A 25,469-nucleotide genomic window follows, 5' to 3' on the forward strand; every position below is an offset into this window, starting at 1 on the left:
CAAATGGGCTTCAAATTCTGCTGTGTCAGGTCTGGTCCCATGAGCCAAAGCCAGTCATGTAACTGGCTCAGGTGGTAAAGAATCCGTCCACAATGCAGAAGACTCGGGTTCGATCCCCGGGTCAGGCAGATCCCCTGGAGAAGGGAATGGCTACCCACTCCAGTATTCTTGCCTGGAGAACCCCATGGACAGAGGAGCCTGGCAGGCTAAGTCCACGACTAACACTTTCACTTTCACCAAAGCCAGTCATGTGACTGACCCCAAGGGTGGGGAAATTGTCTCATCCACTGAGTCCAGGCACATCCTGAGGTTAGTCCTAGCATTGGTGGAAAGGGAGGTACTTTTGTGGAGGGAGCCTCTAAGTGTTTATGGTAGGAAACAGTTGCAACAATTTTAGATCTCAAACAATAGAAAGACACTTAGATAAAATATTATGCATGTATGCAATAAAATACAAAGCAGCCATTTGTTAATAAAATAATGTAGAAAATATAGGATATCACTGAAAATTATTCCTGCCGTAAATAGGAGAAAGCTGATTGTGAAATCCACATTATGTTCTCAATTGAGAAAAACTATGTATATTCCAATTTTGGTAAGTTAGAGATATATGTCAAATTGTTGATTTTATCTGTGGTGGGATTGTGGAATATTTTTCTGTTTCTAGTCCTGTGACTATGAAATTTCCTATCAGGAACATATGTCACTTTTGTAATGAGAAAAAGGTCTTTTTAAAAAGATTTTTTATTGGCTTAAAAAAATTTTTTTTTTAAATTTTGGGTCACACCCCAGGGCATGAGGGGATCTTAGTTGCCCAACCAGGAATGGACCTGTGCGCCCTGCATTGAGTGCGCGGAGTCTTAACACAGGACCACCAGGGAAGTCCAAAACTCATTTTAAACTGTGTTAGATGCGAAAGTTAAGACGAGAGGCCATTATTAATTTCCTGTTTTTTCTAACCTTTCAATAGGCAGCAAGATAATGGAGAATGGCCTTCTCTTCAAAGAACTTCTGCAGACTCCAAATTTTCGAATTACGGTGGTGGATGATGCAGACACGGTTGAACTGTGTGGTGCCCTGAAGGTAAAGCAGCCCTGTCGTTTCTGCTTACGGGAGGCGTCCTCACGCAGGGCCACTGCCAGCGTCATTGCACCCCATGCTAAGAATGAGCTCTGTGTTCTGCGCTCGTACTTCTGGGGAGAATAGTGAATTGGCAGCGTTGTCTGTCACTTCCCGCTCGGCCCCAGCCTTTCCTGGGTGGTTAGATTTCCTCTCGCAGTTATGGCGGGCTTCTGTTTGTAAATCTGGGAGCACTGTGCTAGTTTGTTCTCTGGGAAGTGGACGGCATGAACATTTGGAAAGCCAGGGGCATACTCTGACTGTAGAGTCTTACTTGGAAGCCAAGTATTCTATAATTCCTACATTTCTCCTATGTGTTTTCTTGAGCAGGAAGAGGAACTTGGTCACTCTGGATGATCTATTGGTTTGATGGTATGGTTGGTTGTTGTTTTTAAAGAAGAAAAAACAATCTGCTGCAGGCAGGTTTTTCTAAGAATAGCTTAATCTTTGCCTGTAAAGGGAAAAGATCAGATTAAAGAGGCAGCTTCTGTCATCTAGTGACTTGAGAGAGTCAAGGGAAATTTCCATGTTTGGACTTGGGCTCCTGACTTATAACCCTCTGCCTTTAAAAGTTGTGGTCAGGGAACTTGACCTGACCACAATGGACCCCAAAATGTGGGACCACATTTCCTAGTGGTCCAGTGGTTAAGACTTCTCCTTCTACTGCAGAGGGTACAGGTTCGTTCCCTGGTGGGAGAGCTAAGATCCCGCATGCTTTGCAGCCAGAAAACCAAAAATAAACAACAGGAGCAATATTGTAACAAATGCAATAAAAACGTTAAAAATGGTCCACGTGAAAAAAAAATCTCAGAAGGAAGTCATGATTGGGGTTCCTCTCTGTCCTGACAGTGGGCAGTAGCCAACAGGGCTGTAACATCTGTACATTCTCCCCTTGGAAGCAGAGCTGCCTGAGCTGCCATATCAAAAACAAGGGAAAATACAGAGCTTCCCTGTGAATGAGTCACTTTTGAGTCATTTCTTTTGTAGCAGAAGCTACTTTTCAAGAATTTGAGCACCGAGGGAAGGAAATTAATCTGACGTTCGCCTTACTTTGTCAGGTGAAAATTGCAAAGATCAAAAGAATGCAGGGAGACCCGTCCATAGGGCACTTTCTCAGGCTCTCTGCAAATTGTACGTCTTTTCTTCTAGTAATAATTTAAAACCACTTAATGTCGCGTGTGTATGTGTAGTCACGTCTCCATACAATGAGAGTTTTAAAAATTGAAGCCAACGAAAGACTTGGGCCCCCAGGCAGCCCGCGTTCATCTTTCCAAATGCTGTCAGGGAATTCTCACTTTGCACGCAGCCTGTTATACATTGAAGATGCTGGCTTTGGCTGCATTCTTTATTATTGTTGGGTGAGGTTTTTATGCGTTTTTAATAGACCTTCATTAAACTAATGGGTGGTCTCACTGCTCAGCACGGCCCATGTGCTCCAAAACTGTCATGAAGTGACTGGGTTTTATTTTGGGTGGTGGATGGAGAAGCTCTGAAAACCCACCCAGAACAAAGGTGCAGAGGAAGAGGGTGGGAGAGAAGAAAGAGTCTAGATTGAGGGCCCTGGAGAAGCTTCTGCGGGTGGAACCATGTGCTGGCCCTGCTTGTGAACTGCACGGCTTTTCAGTTCTGTTGGCAAGAAGCCTCCTGCTACCATGACAGAGTGGTTCGTTGGGGGCAGCGGTAGATGGGGATTGAGAACCATTTATCATCCTGCCCCTGGCTTTCCTTTCAACCAGGAGTGGTTACCATCATTCCTGCCAGCCTGCATCAGAGCTGGGAGCTTTAAAAACTGAGAGGCAGGTTCTTGGGCAGTAACTGAGGCTAACCATCCCATCGGATCGATAAGGAGGCAGAGCGCCAAAGAGTGAATGACTCAAATGTAGCAAATACTAGCTCGGTCAGAACGTGAACGTGGGTTTGAAGAATCCGTCCGGGGTTCTGTGGTTACTCTGGATGACCTGACTTTTCTCGTTTGTGTCCAGGCGGTTGAATGAAATGAAGTCCTCTCTTGCTAGAGCCTGCCCAGCAAGGGCACATGGGCCTATTTTTCCTTAATTACATAATTAATAGTTTTGTTTTCTTCCTGATTATACCTCTCTGTAGTATTCTTCCATACTACAGAGAGGTGTAGAGAAGAAAGTGAAAATGACTAATGATCTCTGCATCCTGAGATAATTGCTGTTAATGATTGTCATCTACCCTTCCAGTCTTTTTAGTAAGCACAAGTATGTCCATGTCCCCTCTTTTAAAACAAGTGCATCTTACTTTTCAAGTAGTTTATGTTTTACCTTTTTAAAAAAGTTTTTTGAACTATAGTTGGTTTGCAGTGTTGTGTTTATTTCTGTTAAACAGCAAAGTGAGTCAGTTATACACATATAATCATTCTTTTTTGGATGTTTTAGTTTTTTCACAGTAACAACCTTTAGTCATGTTCTCTATTCTAAAAAAGTTTTCAAGTACACTTTTTTCATGCTCAAAAACGTGAGGGCGTTTGAGGTACCAAAAAAGAAAAAAAGGGCGAGGTGGGGCGGGGAGAGAAAGAAAGATAACAGCTCCCTACAATGTTGAAAGAAAAGGAACATTCAAAGGAATTATACAAAATCATTTTGTACCAGTGCATCTTACACCCTTCAGAATGTCCTTCATCTCTTAGCTACATTAATCTCTTAATTGGTAAGTGAGTATTCTTTTTTAAATATCACCTTTATTTAGGGAGGCCTGGCGTGCTGCAGTCCATGGGGTCAGAAAGATTCAGACACGACTGAGTGACTGAACCGAACTTATTTAAGCAAAATCCATGTACATTAAATGGTGTTGATTTAAATACATGATACAATAGGTTTTAACAGTTGGGTATATACACCCTGAACTTCATCACTCAAATACATTTCCATCACCCCAGGCAACTCCATAAGTGTCTTTATACTTTACTCCTCCCTCCCAAACCAGCAGCCACCAATCTGCTTTTGTTCACTGTAGAATTTTTATAATACACATATACAGTATGTACTCCTCTGTGTCTGGCTTCTTTCCGTTGGGGTGTATTTTTTAATGTAACTTTTAAGATGTTGTTCTTCATACAGAAAAGTATAAAAATCATAAGTATTTAGCTCAACCTGTTGTTATTTTTAATAAATGGTTTATCAAGATTGTTTCATTAACAGAGACCCAAAATAATAGGGACTGAACAAGGTAGAACTTTCTTTCTTGTGCAGAAATCCTAATTCCATATGAATATTCCACTCCACAAAATTCTCAGGGACCTAGGCTCCCTCCAGCTCATGAGAGATGACCCTTGTCCTCATGTTCTAAGATGGTGACCAGGGCTCCAACCATCACATCTGCCTTCTAGGCAACAGGATGAAAAAAGAAACAAAGACAAAGGGCATGGGACTTAAGGCATTCTGGGGAGTTTCAGTGTAACATTTGGCTTTATTTTTTATTTTTTTGGCCATACCCTGTGGCATGTGGAATCTTAGCTCCCTGACCAGGGATTGAACCCACACCCCCTGCAAGGGAAGACAGAGTCTTAAATAACCACTGACTGCCAAGGAAGTCCCTGGCTTCATCTTAATAGGCAGTTAGTACTTAATTGTGGAAAAGGCAATGGCACCCCACTCCAGTACTCTTGCCTGGAAAATCCCATGGATGGAGGAGCCTGGTGGGCTGCAGTCCATGGGGTCGCTAAGAGTCGGACACGACTGAGCAATTTCCCTTTCACTTTTCACTTTCATGCACTGGAGAAGGAAATGGCAACCCACTCCAGTGTTTTTGCCTGGAGAATCCCAGGGACAGGGGAGCCTGGTGGGCGGCCGTCTATGGGGTCGCACAGAGTCGGACATGATTGAAGTGACTTAGCAGCAGCAGCAGCAGCAGTAGCAACAGCAGCAGTACTTAATTGTACTCCCTGCTGCAAGGGAGGTTGAGAATTTTTCCACCCCCCTGGGAAAAATACATTTGCATGAAAATCAGGGACTCAGGCTCTAGAAGAGGAGAGTATTTTGGGAGAGACACCCATCACCTCTGCCACAGATGCGCAGTGTTCTCTGCAGGGCTGTCTGTACTGAGGCTCACCACCCTAGCTGTAGGGTGTGTGGGTTTCCTCCAGGCCTTTGGCTGTGATGAATGTGCTATGGGTCAGTCTGGTACCCAGTTTCTAGCCAAGGCTCCAGCTAGCACCTAGTAGCATATGTGGCTGTTTTCATTTACATGCAAATTAAAACTCTTTTAAAAAATTCAAAATTCTGTTTCAGAGTCACAGTAGCAGCATTTCAGACTCAGTAGTCACATGAGTCTCGTGAGTCTCAAGGTCTAGTGGCCACTCTGTTGGACAAGCAGGTATCAAACGTACCTCTCGTCAGGGTGCCCAACCTGTGGGGCTGAGTGTGGACTTGACCTTGGACCTCCTGGACATCTCAGATGGGTGACCTTACTCAGGGCTTGACCTACAAACCACAGGTGATACCTTGCCTGCAGTTAGTTAGCCTCCACTCTGCAGGTTTCCTCTAGGATAGATGCACTTGGAGGTGACCTTGGAAAGAGTCAGATGGACTCAGAAAATTCTGACTTGGGTTTCAGTGGGGCAGTTCTTCTGAGGTGGTGGGAGTGTTTGCATAATCTGCAGGTAGCGTGGGCTGCTCCTCCAGTTTTACAGTTTGGGTGGAAACAAAAGACAGTGAGCCCCGTCGACCCGCTGTGATGCAGGATTGCAAAGACAACAGGTCAGGAAGGGTGCCTCTGAGTGTTGCCACCCCCCGGGGAATGGGCAAGGGCTTCAGCACATCTGTCTTCTGAAAATCACGGTATTTTTAGCTCTAGAATACTTTAAAGCAGATTTGAATGCACAGCGGATAATGATAAATTTCACAGCTGAGCGATCTCAGAGTACATCTGCTTGGCTGCTATTCACACACAATCTGACTGCCTCAGTGTGTTTATTTTTCTTTTGACAGTGATAAGTGGTAGGGGAGAGAGGGAAGATTTCAAGATCCATCTTAAGGTGATTAAACTGGCCCTGGGTCCCCTGAGGAGGGAGGGGTTGACTCTGCAGTGGCCCTCTGCTCCCCGAGGTGGGGAGGTCAGACGTCCAGGGGAAACTGGGAAGTGGTCCCTACCTGTGTGTCCCCAGACCACGGAGGGGGGACACTCTCCTCTGCCTTTTCTCTGAGCAGAAGGTCAGAAGCACTGTTTGGCAGCTAAGGACTCATCCATACAGCTCCTCCTTGGATGCCTCCAGTGACCAAGAGCTCACCCCTTCGCCTCAGTATTTCCTGTTGATTGGGGTCAGCTCTTCCTATTAGAAAGTTCAGATCTTGCTGTCCTAGCCCCTCTGTGTGTTCCACTTGCTGGCTGGAGCAGCCTCGTGTGATCTGCTCCCAGGAGAGATGACGGAGCCAGGCTGTCAGGGTTCGAAACCCAGCTCCTGACTGGTCCTGACTGTGGGACCTTGGGCGAGCTCCTTTACCCCAGGTGCCCAAGGGTCCTCACCTCACATTATACATAGTAACAGAACCTGCCTTGTAGGAGTGTTGTGAAGATTAAATGAGTTAATAATATAGAAGTACTTAGAAACAGTTCATTAAGGGAAGCTGTTGTTGTTTTTACTATTCTTTCCCATAAATTTTTTGTCCTCCCAGGCCTCCCCCTTTTACCTCCCAAGTCTCTCTGCAGGCCTGGGAGGCAGCCCTTTTTTTTTTTTTAATACTTTTTTTTTTCCAATCCTGCCACACAGCATGCAAGATCTTGGTTCTTCAACCGGGAATTGAACCCAGGCCCCAGCAGTGACAGCACCAAGTCCTAACCACTGGACCATCAGAGAATTCCCAGGGGGCAATTCTCTTTGATATCTGGTTGCAGGGGTGTCTCAGGAAGGTCTCTCAGACCCCAAGATTGGTGGGAATGGCTAGGCCACGGTGGCCACACCGTGGGAGGAGCAGAGTCAGGGGAACAGTGGGCTTGTGAAGCCAGGCCCTGGGGGCATGTCCCGACCATGTCAGTCACCAGAGGGATGTTCTTGGCAAGCCGTTGACCCTGGGAACCAGCTAAAGTGTAGTGTTAGTCTCTTAGTTGTGTCCGACTCTTTGCGACCCTGTGGACTGCAGCCCACCAGGCTCATCTGTCCGTGGAGTTCTCCAGGCAAGACTACTGGAGTGGGTTGCCATTCCTTTCTCCAGGGGATCTTCCCAACCTAGGGGTCAGACTCATCTTTCCTGCATCGCAAATGGATCTTTTACCATTTGAACCAGCTAAGGGGACAGACACACACTTGCTGGGGTTGCCAGTGAGAATTCAGATGAGACCGCATGGGCGGTGGCCTGGTGGGCTCGCTGTAGGCACTTTGTAAGTAGTCTTTCTCTCCTCTGAGTACAGGAACCCTTTGCTGAAAGGAAGTCCCTGCTCTCTCCCCTCCAGTCCATACACGTTGGCTGGAACTGGTTTGTCCAGTGACTCCCATGGGTTGTGTCATGAGGAAAGGGGGGACACCAGGGGCACAGCCCAGGAAGCATCAGAGAGCCATTGTAGCAGTCTAACCACCTGGAACCTAGGCCTGGGCACATTGCCATGGTAACTTCCATAAAACCATGTGGTGGGCTCTTCCAACAGCTGGCCTCGCGGCCTCTGTGGTCATTCCCCCTGCACGTCCTTAGGTTTCTCTGCTGCCCTAGGGCCTTCCTGCTGTCAGCAGTCCCAGGGCAGGGCCACAGTTGAGCCAGCTTCCCTGGAGGAATGCCACCACCAGAAGGGCCTTGAGAGATCTTACCCAAGCCCCGAATTTAACAACCAAGGCCAAGAAGGCTCAGAGAGGTGGAGTGATTATCCCAGGGTCACCCAGCAGCCAAGCAGGCTGAGGACCGGAGGCCCTCTGGAAGTCGTGCCTGTGCGTCTCCCATCTCACCGTGGCTTCCTCCATTGGGCTGCCGTGGCAGGAAGGGTAGCACAGGCAGTGCAGTCTGAGGGTCACAACCGCTCCCTGGTGGCAACTTTCAGCCCCAAGCACCCGCTGCGTGTGCAGCCATGGGAGGGGAGGCTGACCCCTGGCTGGGCGTGCTTGGCATCTGGCAACATTGTGTGCAGAGATGAGAGGAGAGGCAGAGATGCTGATAGCAAACTGGGAGATGTTCCTCAGCGCCGCCGACTTGAGATGGAACAGCTGGACCTTTTAGAGGGGACACTGGGCAGAGACCAGAAGCCGTGGAACACCCAGGGCTGGGCCCAAACAGGTGAATGGAGGAGAAATGGGCTTATTTTCTTTTAGCTTATTTCCCATTTGTTACTAACTGGATTCATATTTTAAGATCTCTTAAGGCACAAATCCCTATACAGGCATCAGGCATTATGGAAAAAAATGCTTGTGTGATTAGATGGAGACAGAATACTTGCATTTTTCCTGCATTGAGTGTTTTTGAAGAGGAAGCTGGTAATGTAGAAAGGGCCAGAAACCTGAGGGCTCGACCGGTGTCCCAGAGGAGTGTCCCCCACTACCACGCAGGTGTATGTGACTGTCTGGTTTTACATAGGATCTGAGACCCAGCTCAGATGCCACCTCCTCTGTGCAGGCTTCCCTGCTTTGTAATGAAGCTTCTCTACATATTCTGATCCTTCTGTCTCTTGATGTGCTTTACTGTCTTTTCCCAATGATACTGTCAACTCCTTGAGAGCAAGCTCTGCATCTGTCTTTTCAGCTTTCCCACCCTACCCCCACCCCAGGGCAGCCTCTGCCCCTCCAGGGCCCAGCGGGGCTTCTCACAGCCCCTGCTCAGTACACGTGAGTTGAACTGACACCTGGCCTTCATTGCCTCTTATGGAATAACATCACTTTCTGCTGAGCATCACGGTGACTTGTGCACACATTTTATTTCCCTGTTAAGTCAGGAGTGGTAACTTTTTCCAGAAGAGCTTCATAGAAAATGTGGATCTTGCAGACGTTATGAGTCTCTGCATGACTACTCAGATCCATTGACAGCACAAAGGCAACCACAGACGATGCGTTACTGAACCGGGTGCCAAGTTTCCAGTACAGTGTGACTTACAAAACCAGTCATTTGGCCCTGATTGGCTGATCCCCGAACTACGCGATCAGCTTCTGAAGAGGCAGGTCTGTGTCCGAGCTGCCTGGTGTCCAGCAGAGAGCAACACAATAAGCCAGCGCTTCACCATTGCTAATTTAGGGATTATCAAGTGAAACAAAAGGCGGAAACTTGATCTACACATAGGCATCCGTCGTTACCCAGTACTTCTACCCCAAGGATGCTCACAACAAAAATGCCTGCCTGGGGTCACCAGAGGCCACGTACCTAGTGTCATAGCAGGGCTATTTGCAGTGGCTCCAAACTGGAAACTACCCCAGTGCCAACCCCCTGAAGCGGTGAATTGCATTGATTTTGCACAGTGGAATACAGTGCGACAATGGAAATAAATGTGTCCCGCATTAAAATACGCCTGAATCTCACAAATGTGATGTGGGATTGAGACAGAGAAGATAGACACAAAGGATTATATCCTGTATGATTCTACTCACATAGTGTTAGGACAGGGAAAGTAAATGTGTGCCATTAGAAGTCAGGAGAGCAGTGACCTTTGGTGCTGGGGTGACTCGGTGGGGGCGCTGAAGGGGGCTTTCTGGGGCACCGGTTACCTTCTGTTCCTTGATCAGGATGCTGGTTACATGAGTGTGTCGTTGGTGAAACTTCATCGAGCCCTGCACTTATGACTTGACTACTTTTCTTTCAGTGTTATAGTTGGATAAAGCCTTTGATTTATTAAAAAAAAAAAAAAGAAAGTCTGTACTTTAACTGGAGATGCCTCTGCGCCATTCCCTTTCTCTGGCGGATGCTTCCTTCTGAGTCCAGGCTCCAGAGTGCGCTGGGCTGTTTGCCCCGTGAATGGGAGCGGCTCCCTCCTTCCTTCTCTCTCAGAGTACAAGAGTGGAACCCTGGGTCCTGTGGGACCCGGGGAAGCTGGCCGGCATCCCTGCCTCTGCTCGTCCCCGCCTCCCCCGCACTCTCTCCCGCAGTGTGCGTGTGAATGACGGCATCTCCCCGCTTCTTGTCTCCTCCCCAGAACATCGTGGCCGTAGGCGCCGGGTTCTGTGACGGCCTCCTCTGTGGCGACAACACGAAAGCCGCCGTCATCCGCCTGGGGCTCATGGAGATGATTGCCTTTGCCCGGATCTTCTGCAAAGGCCAGGTGTCCACGGCCACGTTCCTGGAGAGCTGCGGCGTGGCCGATCTCATCACCACCTGCTACGGGGGCCGGAACCGCAAGGTGGCCGAGGCCTTCGCCAGGACTGGCAAGGTAACCCGGGGTTGGGGGATCCCGGGCTGGGGAAGAGCCGCTGTCCAGGGCACGGAGGCTGTGTGTGCGGGGCTTGTCCTGCCCACCCCCACCTGCCTTCACTCACAAGTGCTTCAGTGCTACGCCCTCTACCTTGTGTGTTATTCCCTTTCCTTGGCCTGCTGCTCCCCTCCCCTTACCCTGCTTTTAAAATAAGTGATGCCTTAGGGACTTCCCTGACATTCCAGTGGTTAAGACTGGAGCTTCCACTGCAGCGGGCATGGGGAGGAACGGGTTGGGGAACTAAGATCCCACATGCCATGCGGCACTGCCAAAAAAATTTTTTTTTTAAGTGATGCTCTAGATGTTACAGGAGGTTATGTTCATTCATTGTTTTTAAGACCATCGAAGAACTGGAGAAGGAGATGCTGAATGGACAGAAGCTGCAAGGACCTCAGACTTCAGCCGAGGTGTACCGCATCCTCAAACAGAAGGGGCTGCTCGACAAGTAAGTGCCCCGTTTTCTGTGAGGCCAGAGGATCAATTGTCATTCTGCTCGCTGATGAGCGCAGTCCGTGCTTGACTCAGGCATTTGCCAGGCAGGGACAGGAAGTTAGCAGAGCAGTGCCGACCTTCGTGCGTTGTGAGGGTCTACGGCAGGAAACGTCTGCCTGCCCTGAAAACAGGCATTTACCCAAAGTCCGAAATGAGGGAGGGGAAATGAGCGCTGTTAGGCACAGTATCAGGTTGGCCAAAAAGTTCACTCGGGTTTTTCCATCAGCGGAAAATCCCAAGCTAACATTTTGGCCAACCCAAGACAAAATAGGAGTTTGAGATTCTGGCTTGCCCTGTCAGGTATTTGGTAAGAGTTACGTGGGTTTTCCCGGAGAAGGCAATGGCACCCGACTCCAGTACTCTTGCCTGGAAAATCCTATGGATGGAGGAGCCTGGTAGGCTGCAGTCCATGGGGTCGCTAGGAGTTGGACACGACTGAGTGACTTCACTTTCACTTTTCACTTTCATTCATTAGAGAAGGAAATGGCAACCCACTCCAGTGTTCTTGCCTGGAGAATCCCAGGGACGGGGGAGCCTGGTGGGCTGCCGTCTATGGGTCGGACAGAGTCAGACACAACTGAAGCGACTTAGCAGCAGCAGCAGCAGCAGCAGCAGCACATGGGTTTTCCAGGTCATTCAGGGGTAAAGAATCTGGCTGCCAAGCAGGAGACCTGGTTCGATCCCTGGGTGGGAAAGATCCCCTGGAGTAGGAAATGGCAACCCGCTCCATTATTCTTGCCAGGAAAGAATGGACAGAGAAGCCTGGCGAGCTACAGTCCATGGAGTCTCAAAAGAGTCGGCATGACTTAAAGCATGACTTAACATGACTTAAAACATGTCATATATTTTTAATTAAAAATTTTAAATAAAGGTTACTTTGTCCTTTTAATAAAAAGATCACTCTTGTTAATGAAATGTCAAGCAATTCAGAAAAAAAGGAAGGACGAGTCCCCCTGGGACTCTAGCACCGGAGGCGTCCTGTGTTAAGGTGCGATGAGGAACCTTGCAGTCTCCTCGCCTTTCAGGTGTGCCCATCCATACTCTGCTTTAAAAGGAAAAAGTACCATCTGTGTGCAACCAAGATCAAACCCTAGGATCCCAGGACATCACAGACAGGCTAGGGTCCAGTCCTTTGATAGGATTCCAAGTTGACATGTTGGCCGATGTGAGTCTTTGTGCGCCCTCTAACTGCAGGACGATACAGGCTGGAACAGGTGTTCTGGGATCAGTACCTGCCTGTTTAAAAGCAGATGTAACCAAGCAGGAGAAACTGCTTCTCCGTAGTCATGTCCCATTTCCTTCTGATTAGAAGTTGGTGATGGACAGGGAGACCTGGCGTGCTGCAGTTCATGGGGTCATGAAGAGTCAGACACGACTGAGCGACTGAACTGAGCTGAAATGGACCATGTCCTGCCTGTATTGAATGAGGTCGCAGTTGGGTTGGGGTCCCTGCCCTTCTCCCAGGCTGAATGTCGAGTCCCTCAGTAGTTCGGGTGGAGCTTAAGTCCTGCCATTCTCACTTGGTGCCACCTCTTACCCAGATTTCTTTCTCTGCCATTCCAGCCATCATCACCCTGGTCTTCCTTCATTTCCTACTCCCTTCCCTGCTGTAGAAAGAGTGTTGTGGGGGAGGCCAGTGGCCTTATGGCTTGCCAGCTGTGTGGTCTTGGGCAGGTCATGTTTTTAGCTTTTCTGTGCCTTTTATCTACCAACTCAAACTGGTAGACCAGATGACTGCCGTGGTTACCTCTAACTCAGAGACCTCTTGTTCTTTGAGAATGAGATTCACAGTCCTTAGATTGGCATTGCAGTCCAGTTACCAACTTGGCTTCTAACAGCACGTCCTGTGAGCCCTGTTTAGTGGAAGTGGACCTCTCTTGCCCCAAGCGCCTCTTTCTCAGACTGCTGTGTGTCTTTGCTGGCAGTTTGACCTACCTGGACACCCCCTTCATGAGCATCTCAACCATCACGGCCCATGAGCCAGCCTGGGTGTATCCTTAGAGAACCTTTTCCATACCCTGTGGACTTAAATCACTTCCCGTACTTTGAAATTACTTTTTAGAGCGGCTGTCAGCCAACTTTTTGTGCAGAGAATCACATCACAAAATTTCCCCTTTGTAGACCACACACAGGCCTCTGCCTATATAGTCTTTGTTTCCTTTAATAGCCCTTTAAAAATGTAAAAATAATTCTTAGCTTGCAGGTGGGGCAAAAGCAGGTCACAGGCAAGACTTGTACTTCTGGCCGTGGTTTGCCACATCCCTGGTGTAGACACTATTGCTGCTAATGTGTTGCTGCTAAACTTACAATTTTACTTTGATTTTTCAAGTCTGGGAGGGGGACCATGCTTCTGGGACAAAAAAAACGTTGCAATCATACAAAAAGGCGCACAAGGAAAAGTGGGCCCTGATCCCCACCACAGACAGAAGCCGCTTTCTCAGGGTTCATTGAGCTTTCCACACGGTGCTTCCATTTGTGTGACCGTGACAGACTCCACAGTCTGCTCTGTCCCTTTTCTTCACTTCAGGGTATGCTTGGAAGATTGTTCAACATCTGCATCCAGAGGTCTCATTTACTGTCTGCAGAACATTCCACAGTGTGGGAGAACTTCTGTTTATTAACCAGTCTCCCCTTGATAAACGTTAAAGCTGTCTGGGTTTCAATGCTGTCGTGAAATTTGCTTTCTTCAGTGTCCTTCTGCCTGTCTTTACGGCCACGTGCGAGTATCGGGCGTTTGTCTGCTCGGGCTCCAGAGGCAAAATGCCTCAGACAGAGTGGCTCACACAACAGAAATGTCTTCTCACAGTTCTGGAGGCCGGAAGTCAGATATCTATCTGCAGGATTGACCTCTCCGAAGTGTCTCTCTTCGACCTGTAGGTGGCGTCTTACCCCCGTGTCTTCTGGTGTCTGTCCCAGTCTCCTTATAAGGGTACCAGCCATATTGGCTTAGGGCCCATCTTAATGAACCCTGTTCACTTAATTTCCTCTTTAAGTGCACCATCTCTAAATACAGTCATTCTGAGGTGCTGGGGCATTGGGTGAATTGAGGGGGCTGGGGTACAGTCAGCTGGTAACAGTGGTGTAAAGGGCTGGGGCCTCGTTTATGTATACTACTACACATCTCTGTGCCTCAAGGATGTCTCAGATGGTAAAGAACCTGCCTGCAATGCGGAAGACCCAACTTCGATCCCTGGGTCTGGAAGATCCCCTGGAGAAGTAACTAGCAACCCGGTCCAGTATTTTTGCCTGGAGAATTCCGTGGTCAGACGAGCCTGACGGTCCATGGGGTCACAAAGAGTCAGACACGCCTAGCGACTAACACATGTACATCTCTGCCTTGTTGAGGCCTGAAGCATCTAAGCCCTCAGTCTCCATTAGTGGGATAGTTGATCGATAGGTTTATGTCCATTTTTTAATGAAACATTGTCTTTGGTCTTCCTTTCCCTTTTTGTTATTTTAAAATTTATTTTTTTGTTTAGCTATGCCAGATCTCAGTTGCAGCATGTGGGAGCTTTAGGGATCTTTAGTTGCAGCATGTGGGATCTAGTTACCTGACCAGGGTTCGAACCCAGGCCCCCTCCATTGGGAGTGTGGAGTCTTAACCACTGGACCACTAGGGAAGACCTTCACTTTTTTTTTTAACTAGTTTATTTTTTGGAAGTATAGTTGCTGTGCAACATTGTATGTTCAGTTCAGTTCAGTCACTCAGTCTGTCTGACTCTTTGCGACCCCATGAATCGCAACATGCCAGGCCTCCCTGTCCATCATCAACTCCCGGAGTTCACCCAGACTCACATCCATCGAGTCAGTGATGCTATCCAGCCATCTCATCCTCTGTCATCCCCTTCTCCTTCTGCCCCCAATCTCGTATACAATATAGTGATTAACAACTTTTAAAGTTTATACTCCATTTACAGTTATTATAAAATATTGGCTATATTTCTCATGTTGCAAAATATATCCATGTAACTTACTGAATTCTTAACAATTTGTACACCCCATTCTTCTACCTCTATCTTGCCCCTCCCTGCTTCCCTCTCCCCACTGGTAACCACTAATTTCTTCTCTATATGTGAGTCTGCATCTTTTTGGTTATATTCATTAATATTCTTTTTAATGGCTGAGTAGTATTCCATTGTTTCTGTGTACCAAATCTTCTTTATCCATTCATCTGTTGATGGCTGTTTAGGTTGCTTCCATATTTTAGCAGTTGTAAATAATGCTGCTATGAATATTGGGGTGCACGTACCTTTTCAAATTAGTGCTTTTGTTTTTTTCAGATATATGCCCAGGAGTGGGATTGCTGGGACATAAGGCAGTTCTGTGTTTTGAGAAACCGCCTTACTGTTTTCCACAGTGGCGACACACGATTTACATCCCCACTAACGGTGTAATAAGGTTCCCTTTTCTCCACATTCGTGCCAACATTTGTTATATTTATGTTCTTTTTCATGATGGCCATTCTGACAACTATGAGGTTATGTCCCTTTTGACTTGCATTTCTCTGATGATTAGTGATGTTGAACATCTTTTCCTGTGCCTGTTGGCCATCTGGATTTCCTCTTTGGAAGAATATCTATTCTGTTCTTAGGCCCATTTTGTAATCGTGTTGTTTGTTTCCTGATGTTGAGTTGTATGAGCTAGTCGTATCATTTGCAAATATGTTCTCCCATCCCGTAGGCTGTCTTCATTCTGTTAATGGTTTCCATGTCCTCCTTTTCGCTTTTTACCTTCTTTAGAGAGTTCCTCAAACTGATCTAACTGGCTTTATAGTCTTTTACTTTATTTTTGGATGTCATGTGGTCCTGAAATAAGTCCTTTTTTAAAAAAAAAGATTTTACTTTTGAGCTGCGGCGGGGCTTCACTGCTGCATGCAGGCTTTTCCTAGTTGTTGCAAACAGGGGCTGCTCTTCGTTGGGGTCCGCGGGCTTGTCCTCGTGGCAGCGTCTCTTGTCGCAGAGCACAGGCTTTAGGTGCACGGGCATCAGTCGTACCACTCGGGCTCAGTAGTCGTCACTCAAGGGCTCCGTAGTTGTGGTGCACAGGCTTAGTTGCTCCACAGCACGTGGGATCCTTCCAGACCAGGGATTGAACTGGTGTCCCTTACGTTGCAAGGTAGATTGCTAACCACTGGACTACCTAGAAAGCCCATAACATTTTAAATGATAGAAAATAGCATTTAGATGGGCGTTATAGCCTAGTGGTTTAGTGTTAGCTAGAAAAATCAGAAACTGTGCCTCAGTTTCCTCATATATAGAATAGGGATAATATTATCTACCTTATAGTGTGATTGTGAGGTTAAACAAGTTACTTGTCAATAGAAATGTAGCCCCCCTGCTCCGTATGACTTGTCATCATCTCATCTGCAGAACACATTTTGAAAATGCTAGTTGTGAACATTGGGAGTGCTTTTGGCTTCACGAGCAACAGCCAATTAAAACACCTTGAACAATACAGTTATTTTTCTCACATAACAGATTCCAGAGGTAGATGTTATTGGTGTTGTCTCAGTGTCTCTGGGTTAGAATCTTAGTGATCCTGTTGGCCGTTCCTTAAAGCCTCAAGGTGGCTGCAGCAGCTCCAGGCATCACATACTCACAACTGTACTCAGCAGCATGGAGCAAGGGTGGTCTAGCAGATATTTTTGTCCAGTGCCTCTCAAGGAGAGAAAGATCTTCCCCAGAAACCCTCCCAGATGTATTCTGTCTTGCTGGCTAGAACTTTCTTCCTTGGCCAATTCTGGTGTGAAAGAAAGGCTGAGATAGGGTATTCCCAACCTCAGTAAGGAGAGAAGGGGTTGGGAATGGCTTTGGGTGGTACTCATCACCTGCCACTCTGCTTGAGGAACATGCAAGTTGTTCTCATCATAGGAACAGGAAAGTTAAGTCATGGAAGGACAAAGGAAGGAGTTAAAATCTCCTGGCATTAACTCCCATTCACAAGAATTCATTCGACAGACACTCACTAAGCACCTGCCTCTTGCCTGCACTGGGCCAGGCCGTTTTGATGCAGAGGTGAGCAAAACTAGGCTTAGGCCCTGTCCTTTTGGATAGCCTAGAACCCTTGGTTGCGATGTGGCTGCATTTACAAGCTGCTGTTTATTACACACATCATGTATCAGGTGTTGTATTTTCCACCTCACACGTAAAGTCACTTAATAAAACAATCCTGAATGTCCAGTCCCATTCTGCAGATGAGCAAAGGGACAGAGGGGTTGTGAAACTTGCCCAAAGTTAATAGGCTGTGAAATCAAAGATTTTATTAAGTCTAGCTGACTGAAAAATGCCAGAATATTCTGCACCTTAAAAAACCCACAGTGACAGACTGTCATAAAGACATGTAACCTATCAGCACTGTTTCCTGTTCTTAAATCACGTTATCACTGTAGAATGCTTAACTAGATAACTTTCAGAATGGTTTTTAAGATTCTCGTGATTCAGTGTGTATGGGTTTGAAAGCCTGTTGACATTACTTAGTTATTTCCTTAGTGATTTCTGCATTTAAAAAAATAGATACTTACCGAGTGAGCTAGCAGTACCCTGGGATAATGTTACCTTTTCTTATAATGGATTAGTAGCCCACTCCTTCGTTCCCTCATCCATTTCAAACTGTCATTTATACCTGTGTTCGCATCTTAGAAGAAACAGCAGGATAAATTCCGCTTCCCAAGTGAGATCAGCATTTTGCTAATCGTGAGTCCCCTTGTTGATTCTTGTGGGAGCGTTCCAGGCCTCCGTTGTTTATGGTGCTGTGTGGGCTGCCTCGTCTTCATCCTTGGATGATTCGTTTCAGAGAAGCGAGAGCAGTACCTCCCTACAATTTAAAATTTATTCTCCAGCCTTTTAAAATTAGTGACATAAACCTGAATCCATTCCAGATTTGGTCAAGAGCCTGAGCCACAACTCTTGATGTCGGTGACCACAAATCACCCTGTAAAGAGTACCCCTGGACGGGTCTGTAGACAGCACACTCCAAGCAACCAGAGGATGGTTTAGGTTGTACCAGGTTCTTATAGCCACAGTGTAGAGGCTCCCTGCAGACCACATAAGGAAGGGATGTGAAGGAGGGTGCTTTGTTTTCCAATAGTAGCATGCTAGTCTGCAGTCTGTTAGGCAGGACAGAAAGACTGGTTGGTTCTGTGAGGTAGACCAGATGGCTTAACTTGTCTTCCCATCCTCTTTCCTCCAATCAGGTTTCCATTGTTCACTGCAGTGTACCAGATCTGCTATGAAGGCCGGCCCGTTCAAGAGATGTTGTCTTGTCTCCAGAGCCATCCAGAGCATATATAGAGTGAATCATGCAACCTATCAGGAAACGGCCTGCCTTTTGTATCAGACATTTAGAATGGTGGAAACCAGGACTTGGCAACAAAGATGTATGCTTGACTGTCATCCCATCGTGGATGTGTATGAATTTTTACCAGGTTCACTTTTGAATTGCAAGATGAAGTTCATTGGCTAAGATGTTACCGGGCAACATCTAGACGCACATATGTGACCATGTGAGTGTGTGTTCCTTTCTCATTCTATGGATGTTTCTATGAACCAAAATTAAAGGCCCTTTTTAAAAAATCACTTTTGAAATTTTCCCACCGAGGTAGCATACAAGATTGGAACTATCGCAGCTAAAAGTTTTGAGTTTCACCAAAGGATTTTTTTTTCTCATTCTCAAGGTTAAAATGTAACAAGCATTATTAACATGGCAGAGTAGATGAGTGAGGGGGTTCAAAGATCAACACACTGTAACTTAAACACTATCTCAGAGCCAGCATAATTAACTACTTCAATTGTGGGTTGATCTTTTTTTTAAAGTAATTACATATTTTGATTAGGTAATCCACTCATCTGTATATTCCACTCATTGCAGTTTTCTGCACTTTTAGCCTCTTTTCTCTTTGTTAGCTACCAGAATGTACTTGGGTAAAGGCACAGCAGTGGCGGAAGGCCAAGAACTCACCTGGGATGTTCCTGCTGCGTTCTGATTAGCTACCGTGGTGTGATGCTTCTTGTCAGGTTGTACTTTCGTTCACACATTTCCTGTAAGCCTCACAGATCCCCTGAAAGGGGGCAGCTGTTACTCTTCTTCTAAGGTACAGTCTCCGTGCCTGGTCATCTGACGAGAAGGGCCAGATCCAGAGGCTCAGCCGTCACTGGCCTGGTTTGAACTCCCGCTGATTGGTCGTAGCAGATGCTGTCCCCAGGCTTTCTTGAGGGCGTGGGCAGCTTTCTGCAGTTGAGGCTTGTATGGGTCCTTGTCTAGAAGGATTCACTCCGTGTGGACCTCACTCCATTCGCTCCACTTGGAGTCTCTTGGAAACATAGGTTCCCAGGTCCCTCCCCGACCCCAGCCTCTGAAGTGAGGTCTTGTATCTCTGTCTTGACATGCCTTCTGTGTGTTTCAATGCTGTCTACTGTCTGAGAACCACTACTGTAGAAAATTTATTATTTAGATTAGCATTTCTCAAACCACGTTCCACAGGAAACCAGTGTCCCAGGATCCAGTAGTGGTCCTGGTGTTCCCTGGCAAGATCCAGTGAGTTTGGGAAAAGCCCTGTCTGTACACCCCTCCTGAAGGGATAGACTGTGTGTTCATAGAACATGCTTATTTAACCCGGCAAGTCCCAGACAGATTACGCAGATGTTTTTTTTTTTTGGCAAGGAAACTTACCAAAGTTTCCAAGGAACACTATTCCAGACTGAGGCAACCACAGGACAGTGCAAGTATATTCACTGTCTGTGAGAAATGAGAATGAATGACTGCCTGTGGTATTGTTCATTCGCACCTTTATATAAAGTTCAGGTCTGCCACAGTCTTCGCTGAAGCTTTAAGGCGACACTTTCAGGTACAGCCAAGTGGATGTCAACTTCGCTGAAACGCACACTGTGTGGACTAAGTGCTTTTAATTCTAGAATTAGAACGGAAATTACTGTATCTTTGTAAATGTGATTGGATTCAAGATAGCACTGCGGTTACCTTACATGGTAGTGAATGAGTGTTAAGGAAATGTATGAATGTCTTTTACATTTTCATGGATTTTTCAATCACTTCGAGATCTTGACCTTTTTTATTTTCCAGCTTGGGATTTTTTTCCCCTTCTATATCTGGGATGATTGTAAACTAGATTTTTTTTTTGGTGGGAATTTTAAAAACTTCTATACATAGAAGAATACGAAAGCACACAAAATGCTATGTTTCATCGATTTTAGTGCCACTGTTAATCAACTTTTGCTTGTCTCATAATTAATCTTTTTAAAAGTTTGTACATAAGTAACAAAGTTACTTTTTAAGATACATAAAGGGCTGTAAGCTAATCGTGGTGTCTGTCAAGTAGCATCATCAGATGTGAGGATTCGGATTTTTGTCTTGTGTATGTTCTTCATCTGCATTCAGCTTCCGACTCTGGGTTTTGTACTTGAGTGTTTTTTCTTTAAAAATGCCTTCTCACCCTTCTCAAGTCTTCTGACTGTACCTTTTGAACATACTTATGATATTCTGCACATATAGAAAAAGGTAAATTTTATATAAGTTTATGCTTTGCTAACTGTAGATATTTATTACTCTACGAGTTATATATTTTTATAACCACCTGTGGTCCATCATTTATTTTAATTCACCTTTCTTACTACTAATTATGGTAATTTGGGAGGGAAACATCTAGAAAAGAAGCTTAACTTATATTGTATCAGCCAAATCTGTGAATGTAAAAACTACACTGTTGCCTTGCGATAATCCAGCCTACTATAATGTGGAACAATATCCATCCTAGCAGGTGGAATTAAGCTAAACTCCTTCTGGTTTTTATTTAAGTCTTAGCTATCATGTGGCCCCATGGCATCGGCCCAGGGAGTGATGAGATGCCTCTGTACCAAGGAATCTTCGGTTTCTTCCACTAGCTCTTATCTAAGAGCCTTTTACCTACACATGTACTACGTTTGTTTACAGACTGTAGGTGGATATGATTTAAAAGCTTGATTTAATAAAAATTGAATCCCCCCAAACCTGTGCTACTGATCCTATTTTTTTTAAATCAGCTTATGTGATGGTTTTATTTGTTTAGGTAGTCTCTTTTATTTCTCTCCCCAAATTGTGTTACCTTGACAACAATAAAAAGGCAAATTTTAAAAGAAGGGCTTCATCTCTAATGCGTTCCTCAAAAACACATCTGCTTCCATTTGTCGATGGGTGTTCCTTTCCATTGCTTGCTGATATTTTTATGGAATTACAAGCATAGGATGGAGGCCTTCTCCTTCCACCCATTCGGTGGATTAAATGTGAGGGTGAAAGGTTGTTGCTGAACCATAGAAGATGCTGGGATTCTTGGCCTCCGGAGGAGAAGAATTCAATCCAGGGCCAGAAGTGAGGCTTGATCGCTCAGAGCTTTTGTGTAATAGGGTTTAGAGAAAGCTTCTGACACAGACATCAGAAGGGGCAGAAAGAATGCCCCCTTGCTACTGTTAGCAATGGAGTTATATACTTTTTAATTACTTATTACAGTGAATCAAAAGAATGGAGGTTGTAAAGACCTCACTAGACCCACTCCCGTAATTTCAAGATAACAGCATTAGCTGTAAGGTTTTTTCCAGAAACTGTACTCAAGCAGGATACATTATTGTTATATAATCCTAAGGAATGTAGACGAAAAAAAAAAAAAACGTTTGTCCTTTCCTCCTCCTCAAAAATTCCAGACCCCTCTCTCCTTGGGGACTCCCGGACTTCTTATCAACCTGCCTAGGAATTGACTTTCTCAAGGGAAATGCCCAGAATCCTGAAACAAATGGGGGCACTGATGGCCAGAGCAGCTAGGCTTTGAGGTGGCTCTGTGACTGCGGGAGAGGGCGTGGGAGTGCTCACCATATCCCTAGGGGTCCAGGCTGTAAAGCTTATGCTCCAGCCCTCCAAAGGCCACATGGTTCAGGAAAAAAATAGACTAAGAAAGCACATGTGTGGGCACAAGCAAGAAAGTTGAGCACCAGGTAGAGAAAAGGTCTCTGCTGAAAACTTGTAATCATGCCAGCACCACAAACAGGCTTTGGGTTTGAATTTTTACTTCCAGGAGTCACAAGCAAAAAGTTAACATAAAAATCGGAACTTGGGCCAGTAATGCCAGTAACTGACAGAAACAAAAATCAGCAACATCTGCAGAAATCTCTCTCGGTCCAGGCTGCAAGGCTTCCCGTAAATATGCACCTCCCATAAGTATTCTCCATTATGTACTTTTAAAATTATAATCACAAAATAGTTCATTATGAGTGCAGGTTAGTAGATTTTTTTTTTAAACAGAAGAATTACATGCCCAAGGTTCCAGATATTTATTTGAGCAAAATGAGAGATGCTTTTGAAAGGTACTTTTAGGAAGAAGTGTACATGTAGATCCACTGGCCTGGGCAATGGTTCCTGGATTGAGTCCCCAAATTTCCAGGGGCTCCACCACTCTCCTGGAGGCTCGCTCAGTGACAGGTGTGAAGACAAATGAGCACAGAGACCTCACATTCACCAGCCGGGGGCCTCTTCACAAAATGAGCAGGAAATGACTCAAATGTCAAAAGAAAAAAAAAAAAAGGTCATACAAGGAAGATTAAACCATCAAAAAGGAGTCTTGTAAACAAACCTATTTGAACATCTGGATATGAACATAAATTATGTCATTGGACAGATTAAAGAGTAGATTTGACAAGAGCTGCAGATGGAATTAACAAAGTGGAAAATATGAAGATAGTAACAGAAAGTAGCAAAGAAAATACCTGAGAATTTAAGAGGTAAATAGAGGATAGGATAAAATTCAATATATATCTGATTGGAGTTCCAGAAGAGAGAAGAGGGAGAGGCGATTTTTGAAATAAATAATGTCTGAAATGTGTCCAGAGTTAATTGTATACAATCAATTTTGTTATTCCCCCAAATATATTTCCATTAAAATTTTTCTCCATTAAAATTTTATCATGTAGACCTTATAACTTTACGACTGCTGGTAAAATAAGTTGATGATGAACTTTTTTCTTTTTTGGAAATAAACTATGTAGGAGAGCTATAAGCATAAGCTACTAATTTACTGAGGGTCTGACGGATCTGAGTACTGGAGCAAGTTGTGTCTCCTTCGGTTTGGATGAGAGGTGTAGCGCTGTGGGGAAGACTTGGGTTTTGGATTCTGCTTCATTGCCTTAGTATCCATCTAGTCAGGTCAGCCAAGTCTTCTTTGAAGTGCATTTTCCTCATTGACTGGGAATAATATCCATGCAGCTCAAGGATTACTGTGAAGGTCAGTGAGAAACAGGAAATGATAACTTTAAAGGAGGAGAATATAATACTAGTAGCTGCTTATGCAGAGACAATGATATATATTCACTAAATTTAAAAATTTTTTCTGAGATGTACAGTTAAACTACATTTCCCAGCCTCCCCTGCAGCTAGGTGATTGAATTCTGGCCAGTGACATAGGGAAGAAAAAAATACCTCTTTGGAGGAGGAAATGGCAACCCACTCCAGTATTCTTGCCTGGCAAATCCCATGGACAGAGGAGCCTGGTGGGCTACAGTCCTTGGGGTTGCAAAAAGTCAGACACGACTGAGTGACTAAACCTACTTACCTTTTAATGTTAAGACTACCTGCCCTTTGTCGAAAATCTTCTGTATAACCTGGCTCCTCCCCTCACCTCTTTGGAGCAGTTCTCTCAGGGTGACTTGAGATGCTGTCTCCCTGGCTTAAAGCCCTTAAAATTTCCACCAAATAAAACATAACTCCCAACTTCTAAAAAAAAAAAAAAAACCTTGCTGGGGTTACATTCGGTTTGAGTCTCCACTCGTTTCCCGTGTGCTGACTGGATGTCAATTTCCAGAATGACCCGGAAGTCATACGTTGGCTCTTAAAGCCTGGATTCTGGGACTTTCCTGGTGGTCCAGTGGTTAAAGATTGCACTCCCAGTGCAGGGGACCTGAGTTCAATTCCTGGTGGGGAACTAGATCCTGCAAGCCACAACAAAGATGGAAGATCCTGCTTGCCACAATTAAGATCCTGTGCAACCAAAGAAATAAAAAGTTTTAAAATAAGAGCTTGGATTCCTACATGACTATGTGGAGAAGTTTCCCCCAACCTTCAGTTCACGTTGAACTGTGATAGTTCAAAAAAATCTTTATGCCACTGAGATGTAAGTGTTATTTATCATAGCATCTAGCATAATTTTCCTTAAGTTGCTAAAAAGACATTTATGGAGTTAAGACGAGATGGAACTTAGAGAAATATCAAGAATTGATATTGATATTCCATGTCAAGAATTTTGGAGAATTTATTCACTGGTCCCTACAGCATCCTGCTATCTATTTGGGCATCCCCTGTTGGGATATAGAGGCTGTGTTGGAATATGGGTGGTGGTTTTTCCAGTGGTCATGTATGGATGTGAGAGTTGGACTATAAAGAAAGCTGAGCATTGAAGAATTGATGCTTTTGAACTGTGGTGTTGGAGAGGACTCTTGAGAGTCCCTTGGACTGCAAGGAGATCCATCCAGTCCATCCTAAAGGAGATCAGTCCTGGCTGTTCATTGGAAGGACTGATGTTGAAGCTTAAACTCCAATCCTTTGGCCACCCGATGTGAAGAGCTGACTCATTGGAAAAGACCCGGATGCTGGGAAAGATTGAGGGCAGGAGAAGAAGGGGACGACAGAGGATGAGATGGTTGGATGGCATCACCAACTCAGTGGACATGCATTTGGGTGGACTCCGGGAGTTGGTGATGGACAGGGAGGCCTGGCATACTGCAGTTCATGCGGTCGCAAAGAGTCGGACACGACTGAGTGGCTGAACTGAACTGAACTGTGGCTTGAAAGATCTTAGTTCCCCGACCAAGGACTGAACCTGGGCCCCTTGCAGTGAAAGCCTAAGTCCTAACCACTGGACCACCCAGGGAAGTCTTTAACATGTGCTTCTTATGCTAGAGTCTCCTTATCTTCCTCAATTCAAAAGCTTCCAATTAGAAGTGTCATTCAGTTCAGTTCAGTTCAGTCGCTCAGTCATTAATATTTTCACTAAGTCTACAAGCTAGCTGTCAACTCCAAAACCCTTGTGTAGCTGAAGCTGAAAGAGTGACTTCAACTCCCTTCAAAAAGTAAGGAATGATTGATACTGTGTATAAAATAGAGAGCTAATGAGAACCTTCTGTATAGCTCAGGGAACTCTACTCATGCATCAGTAGTGACCTAAATGGGAAGGCAATCCAAAAAAGGGGATCGAACATAGAGCTGATTCACTTTGCTGTACAGCAGAAACTAACACAACATTGTAAAGCAACTACACTCCAGTAAAAATTAATAATAAAAAAACCTCCTGAAACCAAAAACAAAAAACTAAGGAAAAAAAAAAATCGTTGAATTTTAACATGTTGAGTGCAAATGAGCCCATTGGAAGAATACTTCATCATTGTAATTTGTCAAGTTGGTGTTATTCAACTTGTTACAAATGGAAATGCTTTTATGCTTTGATGGAAGTGTTATTTGTGATTCTTTATTGTTACTGCTCTTATTTTAAAATAATA

The 25,469-nt window shown here is 45.3% G+C and overlaps 1 protein-coding gene across 1 annotated transcript in view; it reads left to right on the forward strand.

The window, feature by feature from the left end:
- Positions 1 to 18,511, forward strand: part of GPD1L (glycerol-3-phosphate dehydrogenase 1 like) — a 61,469-nt gene extending 42,958 nt beyond the window's left edge. Inside the window, exons 5-8 of the mRNA NM_001100363.2 lie at positions 971 to 1,083; positions 10,180 to 10,413; positions 10,794 to 10,900; positions 18,140 to 18,511. Of these exons, the coding sequence (NP_001093833.1) occupies positions 971 to 1,083; positions 10,180 to 10,413; positions 10,794 to 10,900; positions 18,140 to 18,236 (551 nt within the window). The 3' untranslated portion in view covers positions 18,237 to 18,511. The remainder of the gene's footprint in view (positions 1 to 970; positions 1,084 to 10,179; positions 10,414 to 10,793; positions 10,901 to 18,139) is intronic.
- Positions 18,512 to 25,469: the final 6,958 nt, after the last annotated feature.

This window comes from Bos taurus, chromosome 22, assembly GCF_002263795.3.
Source record: "Bos taurus isolate L1 Dominette 01449 registration number 42190680 breed Hereford chromosome 22, ARS-UCD2.0, whole genome shotgun sequence".
NCBI classification, from domain to species: Eukaryota; Metazoa; Chordata; class Mammalia; order Artiodactyla; family Bovidae; genus Bos; species Bos taurus.